Here is a 19,457-nt window from a genome sequence, read left to right as displayed (position 1 = left end):
TACGGTGTTGCGCATTTTAACCAATCACACACAATTCTGTTGAGCTTAGGAATGCAATGGCCAATCAGAGGCGTTCAGGTGAGTCATTGTTGAAACTCATCAGTTTTGTTGAACGTTCGCCGTTCGCTGACTGAATTACGGACTCTTGCGAATTCTCTCATCATAAACAACAAAGCGCAGTACAATGTAATTTGAGAGTGCTTAAACTCGCGATAGATCAATGTTAGTGATAATGTCACTTTCTATATATAATTTATTCGCGGTTTGAATAACAGTGGAAAGGAAACGTTATATAATTATCCATTTCTAACGTTTTATTAAATTGTAATCACGTTAAATACAAATTCAGTCCCATTAGACATTTTTTAGCCTACATGACACCCATGTCTGGTTCTTGACTAAAAAGACGGGTTTATGATGTTTAATATATTTGGCTGCTTTTAGCCTTACCCTGGAGTTGGTTCACCCTCCGCCTAAGTTCAAAACAGCTACAGAGAAAACCCAACCGGTTTCATTAGAGATGGCTTAGAGCAGGGGTGCCCAAACTCGGTCCTGGAGGGCTGGTGTCCTCCTCAGATAGAGCCAGGCTATACATAGTAATGATAATCACTAGAGGAGAAATATCACAGTAACTCTCATTATCGGTTCCTAATGTGTAAACTCTTACCATCACAAAGGGTCCAATAGTTTCTACAGCTGCACTAACAAGACTGCAGGAAATGCCTTCAAGGACGTGTAGCTCCTTAAAGCCACTTTGAGACATTCTGTCAGTGCATCCGCTCTAAATGACTTACAGCTGACCCATCAGTCTTCCATCAAAATGACACATGTCACCCACTGATGGGTCACAGTGTGTGTGAGTGAGATCTGACCCCCTCCCGCCTGCGTTTCCACCTGACAGATCACATCCCCTCCTCCTGCTCTCGCTATCCTCGTGCATTATATCACCCTGGAAATCAAAGTCTGGGAGATGGGGCCATTAAGCTGTTTAATGCGGGTTGGAATAATGGATCCCATATGCGGCGAGCGCACAGTGCTCCGTCCCCAGCGGGGCTGTGAGAGTGAAGTATCATCAGTATGCCAACCTCGTTCCTCTCTGCCACTCTAAACCACAGCACATTATTCAAATCTGACACGCGGATATCAACTTAGGAGCGATGCAATTCCCTTTAATTGAGAAACAATCATATCACAACTTTGATTAGGCACAGTGGTAATGTATTTGATTTTATTTGCAGGAATGGATATCTGGTGAAAAGGCATGTTGATTTTAACTCTTTCAGAATAATGGCTGGCATCTCCGGTGGAAAAATTTGGAGAATGGAAAACATGGCAGGTGCTCCATGACGTGCAGTAGAGCTAAACACATTTAACCCTATAAAGCCATCTGTAGCATATTTGACACATGAATTTCTAAGGCCTCTAAATGATCAAAACTTTGTTGTTGTACAATATCTACTACATGCTTTCTGTCATCTGATTGATCTCATTGTATTGCACTGCATTATATGTTTTGCCTCCACAATAAAATTTAAATATCATCTTACTAAGACGACTTACTAAACTGACAACTGATATTTATATGCATTTTATATAAATAGTCTGTTATAATAAGTCAAACATAGGAGTAGAGCTGCACAATTCTGGATAAATTGATCACGATTTTTTTTTTTTGTATCAAATAGAGATCATGATTCTCCTACGGATAACTAAACAAAATAGCTTGTCTACTAGAGGTTCTGACAAAATGTTGTTGCAGTCTATGTAATTTTTTACATTTTAATTATTTATTGCAAAATCTGCACCTATTTTGTGGCTAATTTTAATTAGCATTAACATAATGATCCTTACTCCAGTAAGTCAAGTAGCAGAAGTTACAGAAAGTGAAAATGTGCAAATACTATTGGCCCATTTTGGGGTGAACTAAATATGCAAGATTAGTCTTTTTAGGAGCGATGCAATTCCCTTTAATTGAGAAACAATCATATCACAACTTTGATTAGGCACAGTGGTAATGTATTTGATTTTATTTGCAGGAATGGATATCTGGTGAAAAGGCATGTTGATTTTAACTCTTTCAGAATAATGGCTGGCATCTCCGGTGGAAAAATTTGGAGAATGGAAAACATGGCAGGTGCTCCATGACGTGCAGTAGAGCTAAACACATTTAACCCTATAAAGCCATCTGTAGCATATTTGACACATGAATTTCTAAGGCCTCTAAATGATCAAAACTTTGTTGTTGTACAATATCTACTACATGCTTTCTGTCATCTGATTGATCTCATTGTATTGCACTGCATTATATGTTTTGCCTCCACAATAAAATTTAAATATCATCTTACTAAGACGACTTACTAAACTGACAACTGATATTTATATGCATTTTATATAAATAGTCTGTTATAAAAATTTTACTGATTTACATTAAAAATCATCCGAATTTCATCTTACTTATTTTTTTCTCCATGTTTTCACTATATCATGCCTGATGTATTTCATATGTCAGGTTTTACAGGGTTAAAGTCTGCATGACATGAAAATTGACCTTATTTACTTTCTTAATGCATGTTTCTGGTCTTATTGTGCATGATTCATAAGTGCACGCTATTGTGCATGACATTGCATGAATGTCTTCATAATATTCAATCAGATTTAGAAAATTTGTTCTGTCTATGAAATGACTTTTCTTGTAACACCAATTTACATGACCCAGAAACAAGAAATGCATAAAATCAAAACAATGTTAATTGTTGCAGTCTATGTAATTTTTTACATTTTAATTATTTATTGCAAAATCTGCACCTATTTTGTGGCTAATTTTAATTAGCATTAACATAATGATCCTTACTCCAGTAAGTCAAGTAGCAGAAGTTACAGAAAGTGAAAATGTGCAAATACTATTGGCCCATTTTGGGGTGAACTAAATATGCAAGACTAGTCTTACATGTCACGGTTTATAACACAGGGCATTCATCCTTTGCTGGGCCGCTTAAAAAAAATGGGGGCATAAATTAAGAGTATACCCACTTCTCCAGGCACCACTACACAACTGCCTATAACACAATATTAACATTGACACACTTGTATAACATTGTACACAATTGTATAAGCCTATAGTATATAGACAGTATATAGACAGAAACAAACATTCATATACAGTCATTTATTAGGCCAAAGTCCAGAATGTCCAAGCTGGCTTTGCAACTGTATGTCATTTAAATGTGTAATAAATACAAATACAGTATTTGTAAATAATTGTATGTCATAACTTAACATTTAACAGAGAAAATGGGCAATGCCCACCACAGCCGACACAAGCACATGTGAGGCTCACAGATTTCAATAGAAACTGGTGTTAGCATGTTGCTAAGCTAATAGCATGATACTCTAATTAGAATAAGTATGCTAGCATGCACATAGTTTTAACTAAATCTACCTATTTCTTGTTTTAAACTGTATTTCAGTAGTGAGTGACATAAAATACCATTCAAAAGTTTGGGTCAGTAAAAGTTTTTAATGCTTCTGAAAGAAGACTCTTGTTCTCACCAAAGCTGCATTTATTTGATCAAAAATACAGTAAAAACCGTAAAATGGCAGGTGCTCCATGACGTACAGTAGAGCTAAAAACATTTAACCCTATAAAGCCATCTGTAGCATATTTGACACATGAATTTCTAAGGCCTCTAAATGATCAAAACTTTGTTGTTGTACAATATCTACTACATGCCTTCTGTCATCTGATTGATCTCATTGTATTGCACTGCATTATATGTTTTGCCTCCACAATAAAATTTAAATATCATCTTACTAAGACGACTTACTAAACTGACAACTGATATTTATATGCATTTTATATAAATAGTCTGTTATAAAAATTTTACTGATTTACATTAAAAATCATCCGAATTTCATCTTACTTATTTTTTTCTCCATGTTTTCACTATATCATGCCTGATGTATTTCATATGTCAGGTTTTACAGGGTTAAAGTCTGCATGACATGAAAATTGACCTTATTTACTTTCTTAATGCATGTTTCTGGTCTTATTGTGCATGATTCATAAGTGCACGCTATTGTGCATGACATTGCATGAATGTCTTCATAATATTCAATCAGATTTAGAAAATTTGTTCTGTCTATGAAATGACTTTTCTTGTAACACCAATTTACATGACCCAGAAACAAGAAATGCATAAAATCAAAACCTGCCCTACACTTTGTCTTGTTGCATATCCTGATTCACTCAGAAATATGCCACATTAGAATAAAACATATAGCTTTTACCTTAATGCATACATAAACACATAAGATGAGACAAATATCGCTTGACGTGCACAGACTTGTGTATTGCTCAAAATCTCAGAAGTGACAGATTACTTTTTTCATTTTGCATTGTTTTTTAACAGAGAAAATGGGCAATGCCCACCACAGCCGACACAAGCACATGTGAGGCTCACAGATTTCAATAGAAACTGGTGTTAGCATGTTGCTAAGCTAATAGCATGATACTCTAATTAGAATAAGTATGCTAGCATGCACATAGTTTTAACTAAATCTACCTATTTCTTGTTTTAAACTGTATTTCAGTAGTGAGTGACATAAAATACCATTCAAAAGTTTGGGTCAGTAAAAGTTTTTAATGCTTCTGAAAGAAGACTCTTGTTCTCACCAAAGCTGCATTTATTTGATCAAAAATACAGTAAAAACCGTAATATTGTGAAATATGATTTACAATTTTCTATACTCCAGTCTTTAATGTTACATGATCCTTCAGAAATCATACCAATATGCTGATGTGCTCTTTAAGAAAACAGTTCTGCTGCTTCAAACATGGGTGGAAACTAAGATGCATTTGTTTCTTTAGCATTCTTTGATGAAACTGAATCTTTTGTAATATTATAAATGTCTTTACTGTCACTTTTGATCAATTTAATGCATCATTGCTGTATAAAATGAATTCATTTCTTCATTTCTTTCAAAATAAAAAAATAAATAAAAAATCTCACTGACCCCAAACATATATCTTGGCTTTATTTTTTTCCCCACTGAGCACGTTGCTTTCTCCACAAAGGACACATGCGAAGCTGCCCTCAAATCTGCCATAACGAGGTATCTCAAAAGACAGCATAATCATCCAGCCTACGTTTGGAACGGTTTTCACATCATTAGCGAGTGCATGACAGCTTAAAATGCTGCCCACGTAGGCAGCTCACTTTATTTTGGAAGCATGTGCAGTTTGAGCGGTCTGCTAAACAGGACAAGTACTGGACATAATTAGAGGAGGTTAGTTACCGCTAGCCATGGCCCGTCGTCAGTGTTTGCTTCTCTGGGTGCCACTGCTGTCAACAGAGCCCTTGCTCTTCCAAGACAGCAGGCCGGGGAGAACGAAGCTATTGCTCAAAATCTCAGAAGTGACAGATTACTTTTTTCATTTTGCATTGTTTTTTTATTGCTTTCATGTTTCATGTCTTTTGAATTGTCTCATGCATGACACGGCTTTGTAAAAACATGGTTCTCAAGGTAAAAGATGTTGGACATTTAAAAAAGTGTATAAAAGTTTTTTTTTATTCCATGCACAAAAACTCGATCTTTGTGAATGTCCCCTAAGATTTCTTGGAATTCTCATTTAGGCCTGTTTCATTTAATCTTCAATCGGTCTTAGATGTTTGTGCTAAATTTCTTTAGGAGGAATGAACAGAGACTCAAATGAGCCAATTGTTGACATACAGTATGAGTATGGAAAGTTGTCAGAAAGTTGCGGTTGGTGGTCAGTTTGTGTGTAAATGTATGTTTTTGACCAATAATCATAGGATTCAGACATGCCTTGTCTTCATACCGCCTTATACTGCCTGCAGAAGCAACATTTTTCCGTTTTCAAGCACAGCCAAGATCTCATTTGTGATTTTTCTATTGTGTGGGTGAAAAATCCAAAGCATGCATACTAAGTAAGAGTATAAGAGTGTATCGTCCTCCCTCATCTCGATCTCAGTGCGGGTAATGTGTCCTTAGTGTGAAGGCAATGTAGCATCACAAACACGGCTCAATATAGTATCATCTCCTCCCTCATAAGGTCCAGAAGACAGCGTGGGGTAAAGCACGGCCAGCTGAAACACACCAGAACTGATAAACACATCTTCCCATCTCTCCTCCTATCAGTCTGTGCTTCTCTTACACTGGTCATTACCAACAAACCCCATGGACTCACTTCCCAAACCCATCCGACTCACTTTCACATACCATGAAATATTTACACCACAACCCATGTTGCTTTTATAATTCATGGACTCACTTGACATTTCTGAATAATTTAGGTGGCATCCACTTCCAAACAAGTGGGCCTTTTCAAATTTGGAGTCCATTATGATCGGAATGTGAAAAAAAAACAAAAACAGAAAGGAAAGGGACTTTAAATGTGTTATGCATGTGCAAGAGGCTTGATAGTTTCCAAATGTTCCTTAGGAAGTCAAATTGATACATCAATTTGATGTGAATTGATTTTTATCACTTTTAACTTCCAATTCCAGAAGATTCCAGTCCAAGATCCAAATAGTTGTTTTTAACAAGTACTGGACATAATTAGAGGAGGTTAGTTACCGCTAGCCATGGCCCGTCGTCAGTGTTTGCTTCTCTGGGTGCCACTGCTGTCAACAGAGCCCTTGCTCTTCCAAGACAGCAGGCCGGGGAGAACGAAGCTCTCAGGAACTCATCACAGCATTCAGAGAAACCTGCAGCACACACAAACGAGAGCCGAGACGGCATTCAGAGCACAGCCACACTTTTATTAGGACTATTTAATGCGGCTGAGGAAGGCCGCTTTTTTTTTCCCAGCGCTCCAGCTACAAATGCCTCCTCAGATAGAGCCAGGCTATACATAGTAATGATAATCACTAGAGGAGAAATATCACAGTAACTCTCATTATCGGTTCCTAATGTGTAAACTCTTACCATCACAAAGGGTCCAATAGTTTCTACAGCTGCACTAACAAGACTGCAGGAAATGCCTTCAAGGACGTGTAGCTCCTTAAAGCCACTTTGAGACATTCTGTCAGTGCATCCATTCCAGAAGATTCCAGTCCAAGATCCAAATAGTTGTTTTTATCTCAGCAGTATGTCACGACTGATCTGATTAGCTGGATCTGGTTTTGTGATGTGTTCTTTGGTAAATGAAAAGGTCAGCTAAATGTCAGGGCCAAATTATGGATGGGGCCAGTGGCCAGGGCCTCTGACTGCTAGGGGCCTCGAGATGGGAAGACTTCTGAAACCCAAAATTTCCGTTTTCAAGCACAGCCAAGATCTCATTTGTGATTTTTCTATTGTGTGGGTGAAAAATCCAAAGCATGCATACTAAGTAAGAGTATAAGAGTGTATCGTCCTCCCTCATCTCGATCTCAGTGCGGGTAATGTGTCCTTAGTGTGAAGGCAATGTAGCATCACAAACACGGCTCAATATAGTATCATCTCCTCCCTCATAAGGTCCAGAAGACAGCGTGGGGTAAAGCACGGCCAGCTGAAACACACCAGAACTGATAAACACATCTTCCCATCTCTCCTCCTATCAGTCTGTGCTTCTCTTACACTGGTCATTACCAACAAACCCCATGGACTCACTTCCCAAACCCATCCGACTCACTTTCACATACCATGAAATATTTACACCACAACCCATGTTGCTTTTATAATTCATGGACTCACTTGACATTTCTGAATAATTTAGGTGGCATCCACTTCCAAACAAGTGGGCCTTTTCAAATTTGGAGTCCATTATGATCGGAATGTGAAAAAAAAACAAAAACAGAAAGGAAAGGGACTTTAAATGTGTTATGCATGTGCAAGAGGCTTGATAGTTTCCAAATGTTCCTTAGGAAGTCAAATTGATACATCAATTTGATGTGAATTGATTTTTATCACTTTTAACTTCCAATTCCAGAAGATTCCAGTCCAAGATCCAAATAGTTGTTTTTATCTATGTCACGACTGATCTGATTAGCTGGATCTGGTTTTGTGATGTGTTCTTTGGTAAATGAAAAGGTCAGGTAAATTTCAGGGCCAAATTATGGATGGGGCCAGTGGCCAGGGCCTCTGACTGCTAGGGGCCTCAAGATGGGAAGACTTCTGAAACCCAAAATGTGTGTCAGCTCAGCACAAGGTGTGTTTATTCTTGTAATTGCAACTTTATCTATTCATGTTATTTGGACATTACTTCACACAGCAGTGTGCTGACACTAACTTCAAGACAAAGGTTGGCACACTATGACTGCAAATAATAATTTATTAAGACATTAATTCATTTATCAAGACATTCCCACAATTGTAATGTTTCAAGCCAGCCAGCTCTTCTTTAGACCAATTACGAATGAATAAAGAGCAGTCTGGCTCAAAACATTACCATTGTAAAAACAAAAAGCTTAATAAATTAAGGGGAATATTGTTTGCATTCATAGGGGGTTTACACACACCATTCTCAACTTAAAATGGAAAAATTTGTATGCTTTTTGGCCATTCATTTACATGACAACGGCGTTGTGGGGACCTGGAAATGCAAACTTTTGAAAACAGGTTTCAAGGTGCACATTTTTGAAAACAATACTCTTATCATCTCCAGGGAAACTACAAAAAATGGCAATTTGTGAAAACGGTGATGCCATGCATATGTGGTATTATGTGTTCAGTCTATAGAAACAGTGACATCAACTACTGGCCTGGCATGCACAATACAGCGTTTTTAGTCATTTTCGTGAATCTGTGTGAATGGGGATCATTTTGTACGTGAAACTTTTCAAAAACTATATATATATATATATATATATATACAGTACAGTATATACTGTAATTTATTTATTTTATTAATTTTTTTGGACGAGTATCTAAAATGAAGCTTGTTAGGTTATGTGCATGGGTTTTTGTACTTTCATATTCATAATTAATCAATCAGTTTTATATTTTCCATTGTTTTGTTTTTTTATTTAATTACACCATTTCTAATGCTTTATAGAACTGTAGGTGATTCACTCTTAATTAATGATATTACATACACAGTGTTATACCTTTTTTAATGGCTTATAAAGTGGGCAGCTTCTGTTGCACTCTATAAAAGCATTTTTAAAAGTCGTGTTCCATTGTTCTTCTGTCTACATCCATCTGATGGATCCAAAATGCCGAACATTCCATTTCTGAGAACATCATGAGTATGTGCTTTCAGACATCCAGCATAAGGGTGATCTATTTATTCGCTTGAGGCCATGGAACAGATGATACACGTCCCACATGCTTCTCGTCGTAAGACCAAATGCATTCTATGCACATACCAGTTTAAAAAGCTCAGCACAGCATGCTGTACGTCAGCATACAGTCTCACCTACGCAGAACTCGCAAAAGATTGTAACTATATCAATGCTCCATCGTAACCCACCCATGGTGTATCTAATGTTTTGGTGCAAACACATCATATGCTCAAGCTGCAGCCTGCACACAACATCAGATTTATGGCAGAATCTAATGTGCATGCTAAATGGCACCTGCACACTTTCCAGGCATAAATCCCAATGGAGGAATTCACTAAGTAGCATTATATGGAGGCTTGTTTCCAACATGAACAATTGTGACATTTACCTCATAATTCTGACTTTATTTCTCAGAATTGTGAGTTTAAATCAGTTCTGAATTCATATCTTATAATGCAACATTATATCTTTATTGTACATTACTTTTGTATTTGTTTTTTGTACTTTGTATTTATAATCATCAGTTTTATATTTTCCTTTGTTTTTATTAAATTGCATAATTTGTAATGTTTGTCACTCATTATTAAGTATAAGTACACAATGTTGTACTTTTCTCATTTGTTGTTAATTACACACAGTTCTGACTTTACAGCTCACTACGAAACATTATTTCTCGCAATGCAAATTTAAATCTCACAATACGACTTTATATCTTAAAATTGTGAGAATTAATGTCTGAACGGTGATGTAAACCTAATACTGAAAAAAAAGAAAGTCAGAATTGCGGCATACACCTGAATTGTTTGATGTTAACTCAAAATTGTGAGTAAACTCATAATTGTGAGAAATAAAGTCATAATTGTGAGATATAAAGTAACAATTACCTTTTTTCATTTTTTAATTCCATGGCAGAAACAGTCTTCCATTGTAATGTCTTTTACATATACAAAATGAATGTCAGTTTATATATGGACGTGCCAATTTACGTTCTACATTACATTAATCTACATTAACTCTCTTCAAAACTAAGGTATAATTGGAACAGAGTTTAAAAATAATGACTGTTTTCAAACAAGTTTCTCAAACCGTTTCCAATTGGTTGGTCAGAACTGATAGTCCCGCCCCTATACTCACACTATTGGTTGAGCCAGTGCTGATGTGTTGGACTGATTAGAAAGCATAGCAAGCAAACAGAGCAACGCTTTGATAGCAGCACATAGCCACAATGTTTATGCTTTTTGGGGGAATCAACCTACAAAAACAGCTTTCTTACAGTTGTCACTGCATATTAAGCCTGGATAGGAGAGAAAAATTAACATTAAAAAAATTACACACATCATCTGTAGGTTAAACCTCTGCTTGTCTTCTCTTGACTTCTCGCTAGTGCACTGAGATTAGCCGCATATATCACAGCATTCTAAGAGCAGAAGAGACCAATGAAAAGACTGGCACACTAACACCAGCACTCCCCTTTAATGGAAAAGAGGGCACAATATCATTCATACTTAGAGCAAATTGTTCCTAATAATACCATTAGCAAGGCACCATTAAACCAAGGTCCGTTCATGGAGGAAAAACACATTTGGGAGGGAAAAATGCAGAATTCATTTAAGCCTGTCACTGTCAGGGGCGTGTCTAGAGCATTTTAGCACTGGCTCAAAAGTTGAGTCTTACAGTTTTAAGCTGCCTGTGAGACCGCTTTCTGTGAGCTCACACCCAAAGCGCATGCGCATAGAGCCGCATCTTACGATGTAACGATGTATGTTATAATACATCGTGTACACTCACTAAACAAAGAGTGACAGAGACAGAGACAGTGACAGAGCAGAGACAATTCATAAAAGAACAATATTTAAAAGCATACATCCAGTTTTGTGTGAGTGAAGGAAATCCGCTTGGGAGTGGAGAGATTCGTCCTCGCACACATGGATCGCGTAACATTATGCGCTCTCGACGTTGTCATTAAGATCGCACTATAGAAACCGCCTAAAGTTAGAAATTTACTAAAAACAAGCCTATGGCAAGACATCTGGTAGGGGGGGCACCTGGGGTGGCCAGCCAAAATTCAGGGGTGGCCGGTGCCACCCCTGGCCACCACGTAGACATGCCCCTGGTCACTGTCAACACCACAATGACTGGTTCAAAAAGCCCAATCCAGATGCAGTTAGTCAAATTACACCCAAAAAAGGTTGTATTTAAAAACCAAGGCAACTGCGCGCAAGTTTGGCTTTAAGCCAAGCACAAGTAGTCCAGAATCAGCACTCGTATCTGCAGCTCCAGGTGAATATGGCTACTTAGCTTGAATGAAATGGCGAACGCGCCGCTGCATCCGAACAAATGGAGGCAATTCTCCATCTGCTCGTCCGAGAAGCGCAAATGGCTGTATGGGAGAGGAGCTTTTAAGATCACTCGCCGTAGGACTAGACCTCTGCCAGCTGACTGAGGAGAACGCAAAGTGCTCGCTCTGGAGCAAAGACACTGACACCACATCCAAGAAAGCAGCAAGTGTACTAAAACTAAGCAACAACAGTAGCGTTTGACTAAAGAGACAGATGTTTACGCTGGAGAGTGTTTCTTTTGATTGTGGTTTCTAAAGCCTCTCTCTCCCTCCCACACTGTTCCTCAGAAGCATGCACACCTTTGCATTATCCTAATCCCATTAGTGAGATGAAAAAGCTGGAGAATCCCTCGGTATGTATTACAGAAATGTAATTCCGGCTGGAGCATTGGTTAAGATCCAGTGAAGCGCAGCACTGATGGCTCTCTGTAATCTTTCAGTGCTGTTGGGGATGAGTGGTCATTGAGATGGGAATGAAGGCCGGTGGGAAACCAGTCTATGTTACATTTATAGGATATATGAGATCGCTAATGGTACAACCAATAAATTCCTTCCTGAAACATGTAATTATTTGGAGCCACATTTTTGGCTTTGAGTATCAATTACTGATGACACAAGTGCATTGCATCACTGTGCTTACTGTAAGTGATGCTGCTATCAATACATTTATATTAATAAATGAAGTGTTGCACGTTTTTATTTGCAAATTGCTTAACATTCATTAATTATCTTCTGCACAGCGCAATTTTTGAGGATTTCCAGGCCAGCAAGTAAAACAGAAAACATCATTTTTTTGTGTGTGTTTTGGCTCTTCTTTGTCTCAGTGACCCAGGACTGTATTCCGACACCTACTGGCCTGGATGGATTAACTTTATAATTGCGCTATTTGCAGTTGTCTCATACACTTAAACTCATGTCTTTTTAATGTTACATTTAAAACCTGTTAACTGCATGTTACGTTAACATATATGATGGTTTAATGCCACACTCTTAATAATATTACTGTAAAATACTGTCAAATTTATGGTTTTTGCAAGCAAATCTATGAATTACTGTATAAATGATGAAGTAAATAAACATTACCAGAAGTCTTTGTGACACCTACTGGCCTTGATGAATTAACTGTATAATTGAGCTATTTGCAGTCATCTCATACACTTTTAAACTTTTTTTTTTTTTTGTTACATTAAAAACCTGTTAACTGTATGTTACGTTAACATATATGATGGTTTAACGCCACACTCTATGGAATTTTACTGTAAAATACTGTCAAATTTATGTTTTTTGCTAGCAAATACCTGTAATATTGTCACCATTTGTTTTATGGTGAATTTTTGACAACCGCTTTTTACACTGAATAATAAAACAATTTCAACTCAAATCAAAATATAAGCAAGACATTACTGCATAATGGTCTATTTTGTGATAATGACCAGCAGAAAGTGCATTTTATCTTACATAAATATGGAGACAAAACAAGTGTAAATGAATAATAATGTAGCCACCAAAGTCAAAATATACATGAATCCAGCCAAAATCCACAGTAAAACTGAAGCTCAGACACAAAAGATGAAAAAAACAATTGTCTTGCAAGATGTTTCTCTCACTTTGTTCAGCACATTTGTAGCTAAACAGGCAAGAAAAATGAGCAGTTGTCACCAGTGAGGACAAATGGGGTTGTGCTGGAATTCGCTGTAGAGATATCTTTGTGTAAAAATGAAAAAGCCTACCGTGACTGGCAGTTGATGCCAGAACAGAAGCCGAGAGCCATGTATGATCCTCCCTGACTGGCCATTTCATCTCCCTGCCCTACAACTTCCACCTAATTGGCATTCACTATGAAGCATATCCATGTCTTTCAGTTGCCCTCTATCCATTCTGTTGCACCAAGGTACAATCTGTAGTTGTGTGTCAAAGCAGAACAGACATTCATCTGTGGATTATTTCTCTTTGTTCTCTCTCCGGGCAGTGCCGGGCACGTCGCTGACAGCTCTGAGTTCAGTGTTATATGACAAACAGGAAACCAGGCCTGTGCATTTCTGTCATAAGACTCCTATATGAGGACAAAGTCATTAGTCGGCCATTACACCGCAAAGCTAATTAGTGTGTCTGTAGGGCCTGCAGAAGCATCCGGGAGGATTCGGAGCGCCTGTGGATAGCCGGCCTGCCACTGTCAGACCCCAAAGCTGCTCAACTGTTAATGAAGACAAATGTGCACGATTGTGTTTGCAGACATTCAACACAAAGGAGCATGCAACGGAAGTCAACTTCTCACATCTGCTCGCTCCCTTCCTCCAGCCTTTCAGCCATGATCCCTCACTTCCTGCAGCCATTCTGTCTGTCACACACTATTTTTCTTTCTCTGACCACTCAATCTATGTCTTTTTCCGTAAGCTAAGTAAACTATCTTTTTCCTGAATATGCAAATTAGCCCTCGCCTCCGCTCAATCACTCCAGCTCGGACTACCTGCTCCACTTTCACTCGGTTAACTGAAGTAGTAAACGGAATGGCAAGTGGCAATATTGGATTAATTCAGCCATACATGTTTGAACCAGAAGCTGATTGCGAAGAAGAGGAAGAACAAATTTTACAGGGTTGTCTACAACCCGCAGGGTTATGCGATTGGATACATGAGGGGTTTTCACACTAGAGGAGTGTTTTCATAGCTCCTATAACTATTGGCAGAAGTACCCACTTTTTGGCGTGTTCGCACCGCAGGAACTGGGAATGATTTTTGTTATAGGAACACCTTTTGGGGGGACTAAATTAGCTTCTACTTCAGAGTAGGGTCTACCCCAGCACAATAGGAACTACCAGTGACGTTACTGTATGTCGATTCGGCAAACGCATGTCATACGAAACACCAGCACTCGCCAATTTCAAAAAGCTATGTAAACACACTCTTGTTTTTACTTACTCCAAATCTCCATGAACGTGGAAAAGAGTGATAGATAGACCTACGCAAAGTCTAAGTACTTCTCTGTCCTAGGAGAACTAGAACTTCTTTATGTCACTTAAGAATTCCTACTGGCAGTGTGAATTCAACCAGGAAAATGGCCCTATGGGAAAATTTAGTTCTTGAGGGACCATCCTGGTGGCTAGTTCCTATATCTAAATTCCTATAACCCTATGTTTGTGACGGTAGTAAACAGGGACTGCATCAAACTGCATTTTTGAGACTGTCTTTAGTACTGTACACTGCACTTTTAAGGAGTAAATGCTCAACAATGGCATTTGTCTTTACGGGGTCATGAACTACCTTTTTTATTATTTTGTACTTATCTCTGAGATCCACTTATAATGTTATAAAGATTTTTACATCAAAAACATCATCATTTAGAAGTAATGGGCTATTTTCTGTCCTGTTTTTAACCCCCCTCGTCAGAACGCTCTGTTTGAATAGGTGTGGCGGATTGAAGACTCTGCTATGATTGGCTAACAGTTGTGTTTGACGGTCTATGTCCTTCACAGATGGACGCTGCTGTGATTTAGGTTAAAAATCCATAAATACTCACATCAAATGATCTGTTTAACAGACAAAGCAGTAGTGACCATGTAATGAAAACTGTTACTCACACTTGTGTTGCGACAATACTGTTGGATCCAATATAGTCGGCACAGCATTGTCTTTTAGTTTCAATCTTTCTGAAAATCCTGTGTCGAATTGTTCCTTGTTTGTAAACGAATCCATGGTAAAATGAAGCGAACAAAGGACCAAGTTCTTACTGACGCTGTCTGGATCTTCATTTAAAAAAAGTTCATTCTCTCTTTCCTAACGTTGGATCAGAAGGAATGCAACGCAAAGACTGCGTTTTTCCACAACTTGGCACTGCGCAGCATCTTGTTGTATTCACATTTTTACATCTTTATCATTTCATTTCTGTGTAGACCTGCCTTGGTCTCTCTCATTATTTACATTACATGCACAAATCGGTGGGCGGGGCTAAACAGGCCGTGATGTAGAAGCAGGCGTTGATCTTCTTCTGCGGAGGCGGTGCTTATCCACACTTACATCATGGCACATTCCACAAGCTGTCGTTTTGGCAGACGGGCTTCAATATAAGCTGTTTTTAAGCTAATGATGCAGTTTTGAGTTCTGAAAATTACAGTTTTTATTTATATAACAATAACCTCTTATATGTCAAAAGATCAATGGAATTTTGATTTCTCAGTTCATGACCCCTTTAAGAAGTGGGAAAATTCCTACATCGTAACCAGTTTGTAGCATGTGACATCACTGATGCTCTTCTGGTCTGCTTTGTTGTGAGTCACACTGCAATGGTTCTATAATACATTTCAAACTTGTATAACATCTGGCTGACCGATCCTGAGTAATGAGACTATAGTAATGAGCAGTGGCCAATGAAACTGAGAGAGAGACTGCAAGAAGACAGAAAGGCAGTGGGAAGTGGGCATAAAAAACATCACACTGCTGCCCACATCTCTCCAACTCTATGTGCTCATTCTGTGCAAAAACGAGCACAAGCCCTGTTGACATTGTGTCAAGAATGAACTTGACACAATGAGTTTGTGTGAGAACGATTGGGACCGACTTTGCAATATGTGATAGGGAGTTGTATAGAAATGTCACAGGCAGTCGACAGGAGCAGGTTTGCCAATCACTCTCACTTGAATTGAGGAGGTATTTTAAAGTCCAGTGCAGTTCTTGAATTTGAAACGAGGCAGCAAACAGGATGCAGAAATGTAATTTAAATGCAGAATTCATAAAAATATTATTTCAATATGGATTATCAATAAACGTTATCATTCATTAATAGATATTTTTCCCCTAGAATTCTCTAATTTTTCCCAAATTTTAATGTCTGTGTTATTTTATAATGCTGTCTGAAAACAATGTGCTTTTGATGGCATTGGTAATTTTTTGAGAGTATTGATCTGAATTTTGGTAAATATGTCGAATTACATGTACGTCTTAACATTCAAAAATTATTCTGTATATGAAGGAATATATAGGCATTACTGGTCAAAATTTATGATATTTCATTTGCTAAAACTAAAATGTTCTGTTGTCTGACTGTAATTCACTAAATTCCTCATCCTGTCATTCCAATTCAATTTCCTCTTGTTTCAAACTCATAAATGTAAAGAGAGCCAATTCTTACATTTTGCCCAACCTATGAGAGAAAAGTACAGAAGGAAACATAGATACTGTAACTACAATTTAAGCATTTATTCCCACAATTTATTAAAGGTTTAGTTCACCCAAAAATGGTAATTAGCCTGTGTTTTACTCACCCTCGAGGCATCCTAGGTGTATATGACTCTCTTCTTTCAGACGAATCCAATCAGACTTTTATTAAATTTGTCCTGGCTATTCCAAGCATTATCATTGCAGTGGGTGGGTGATTCTGTTCAACAGTCCACAAGATGTCAAATAAAGTGCATGCATCCATAATAAAACGTGTCTCACACGGCTCCGGCTTCATCTGCAATGATAACACTTGGAATAGCCAGGACAATTTTTAATATAACTCCGATTGGATTTGTCTGAAAGAAGAAAGTCATATAAACCTAGGATGCCTCGAGAGTGAGTAAAACACAAGCTAATTTTCATTTTTGGGTGAATTAACCCTTTAATTTGTGGCTACATTGTACTAATTCCTTCCCTCATTTTAATTTAGATGAATCACGACCATGATTTAACAAAAATAAGGGAACAAATTAACTCTTTCCCCACCAGCATTTTTGAAAAAAGTTGGGAGACACTGCCATTTGTCAAAGAACCATGGAGAAAGACGAACGAACAGAACAGAACAGAACAGAAGGATCCACAAAGGATTCAGTTTTCTAAAGGGTTGTTAGCTCTTTCCCCGCCAGCATTTTTGAAAAAAGTTGCCAGCCACCGCCAGCGATTTTGATGATTTTCACTCAAATTTGATGGCCTCCAGTATATATTGCTGTATGAATATTTGAATATGCATTACACTAAAATAAAGATCAGAGCCTCTACTTTTAAACAAAAAAATCTGTTTTATTCTAGCTTAAAGCATTCTTTTTTATCAACACTTGAATATAGGTAGATTTCATACAAAATGCATAATTTTGAGCAAAAAGGTGAGAAATTCACATTTTTATCAAAAACTACATCTGGATAATATTCAGTACGATTATCAAAGCATAAATCCAGTAAATCGTTTCCATCAACACCTCCAAAGCTTGCACAGACATATACCACTTCCTGGATCAACATTTTACTCGGTAACATTATGCAGTTTTCCTTTATATGCTGCCATTGCTTATGATCGCATTATTTTTCATATGCATCTGTTTACATAAGAGATCGCTCATTTCTCCGTCCTGTTCACGTGTGTTTTTGTTCGGGAGGTTTTGTACTTGTTCAGAAGATGCATAATAGCGCCCCGAGTGTTTTCTTTTAAAAGACGAGATAACTCGTCAATGGAGGGGAAAGAGTTAATAAGCTGTATGAACAAATTTATAATTTGTGGCCACAATATCTTGTTAGGCTAAGTAGAAATGAGTGAGATTTAAGTAAAATGTCAATAGGTTAATTTGGCATTCCCATCAAAATCTCCAAAATCCAATTTTTTCATGTCGTTACTGTCACGGTTCATGGATCCGTGTGTTCAATTCTGCGTGTACATTAAAAACAAATGTTTTTTTTTTTCTTTGCAAAATTTAGCAGGCATAAAAGGTCTACTGTCTATTGTAACTGGTACAGCGATGTATGTTGTCAATTTCAAACCAAGCAGCTTTCTGTTTGTCAACTGGGTGAATTCGTATGACCAACTTGAACCTGTTGCAAAATCTGTGTGGGGAAACTTTTCATCCTCACGTAAAAAAATCACATTCGCGACTGAATTTTGCCTGCAAAAAAATCAGCAAACAACAGTAAATATGACCGTACCTTTACAATAAAAGAGGGACTCAAACCCTTTTCCACCCACACAAATGGGGGAGGATTTACCCACCAACATTTATTACTTAGTATAAGTACTGAGTAATAGTGTTGAACAAATCTGGCAAACACTCAAATGAGTGTCATAAACATATAAGAGTATGTGTACTCTAAAACATGCTATAAAAATTCACTCTGTCCCCCTACCTCTTCCCTCTCTGTTTATCATTTATGTTCCTCTCTTTATTTATTTTTTTAATAAAGCCAGATGGATGAAGACTCACATCTCCATCTAACTAATCTCCAAACAAACTAATCACCTCCTCTCACCCTCTTCCTCCCTCAAGGCAGTCTGAGCACCAGTCACCAATTTTATCCACCGCTGGCCACACAAGCCATTTGTGGTGTTGTAATCACATCTCAGTGACTAGAAGCGTGAGTGAGTGTATTATATAAAGCGTAAAGAGGAAATTGAAGTTGGTATACGGTTGAAACAGTGCCTGTCTGGGCCTGTATAGAAGGAATTACTTTTTCTTTTCCAAAAAAGTAGTGAGCATCTAAAGCCGGGCTCACACTACAGGATTTTTAGCCCGATTTAGCCCCGATTTCCACCTCCCGAGAATCTGAGCAAAAATCTTGTCGAGCACCTCGATCGGCTCCGATGTTTGGTGCGGATTATCTGGTAATGCGAGGCGTTCACCGATCGAATCTTGCACCTCCCGATCTGCTCACACACAAATCGGGACCGCCCCAATTAATATCAAACATATTTGATTTTTAGGATTTAAATCGGGATGATGATGGCTATGATTACATCAGTACTTTCACAATAGCCAATGCGCGACCGCAAAACAGCTGCTATACAGCTCCGTTGGATAGTGGAGACGGAGGAAATTGCTTCTTGATGTTTTGTAGTAACACGACTGTCTGTATAATGAAAACATACAACCGTAAGGAGAAAGAGAAGCGCTGGGGTGAAATCGCCTCAGTTTTGAATGCACTGGGTGAGTGCAGAAA

The 19,457-nt window shown here is 38.0% G+C and overlaps 1 protein-coding gene across 3 annotated transcripts in view; it reads right to left on the bottom strand.

The window, feature by feature from the left end:
- LOC107661308 (ecto-NOX disulfide-thiol exchanger 1-like) overlaps nt 1-19,457 on the bottom strand; it is a 119,682-nt gene that overhangs the window by 52,935 nt on the left and 47,290 nt on the right. Inside the window, exon 2 of one of the 3 annotated variants that reach the window (XM_016450819.1) lies at nt 6,598-6,728. In XM_016450819.1, the coding sequence (XP_016306305.1) occupies nt 6,598-6,607 (10 nt within the window). In that variant the 5' untranslated portion in view covers nt 6,608-6,728. Of the gene's footprint in view, nt 1-5,295; nt 5,386-6,597; nt 6,729-19,457 lie in introns of those variants that run through there. The other 2 variants (XM_016450821.1, XM_016450820.1) reach the window with 2 other exon arrangements.

Source organism: Sinocyclocheilus anshuiensis, unplaced genomic scaffold, assembly GCF_001515605.1.
Source record: "Sinocyclocheilus anshuiensis isolate Anshui unplaced genomic scaffold, SAMN03320099.WGS_v1.1 scaffold507, whole genome shotgun sequence".
NCBI classification, from domain to species: Eukaryota; Metazoa; Chordata; class Actinopteri; order Cypriniformes; family Cyprinidae; genus Sinocyclocheilus; species Sinocyclocheilus anshuiensis.
Note: the sequence above shows the minus strand (reverse complement) of the source record. Positions and strands in the feature narration are given on the sequence as shown.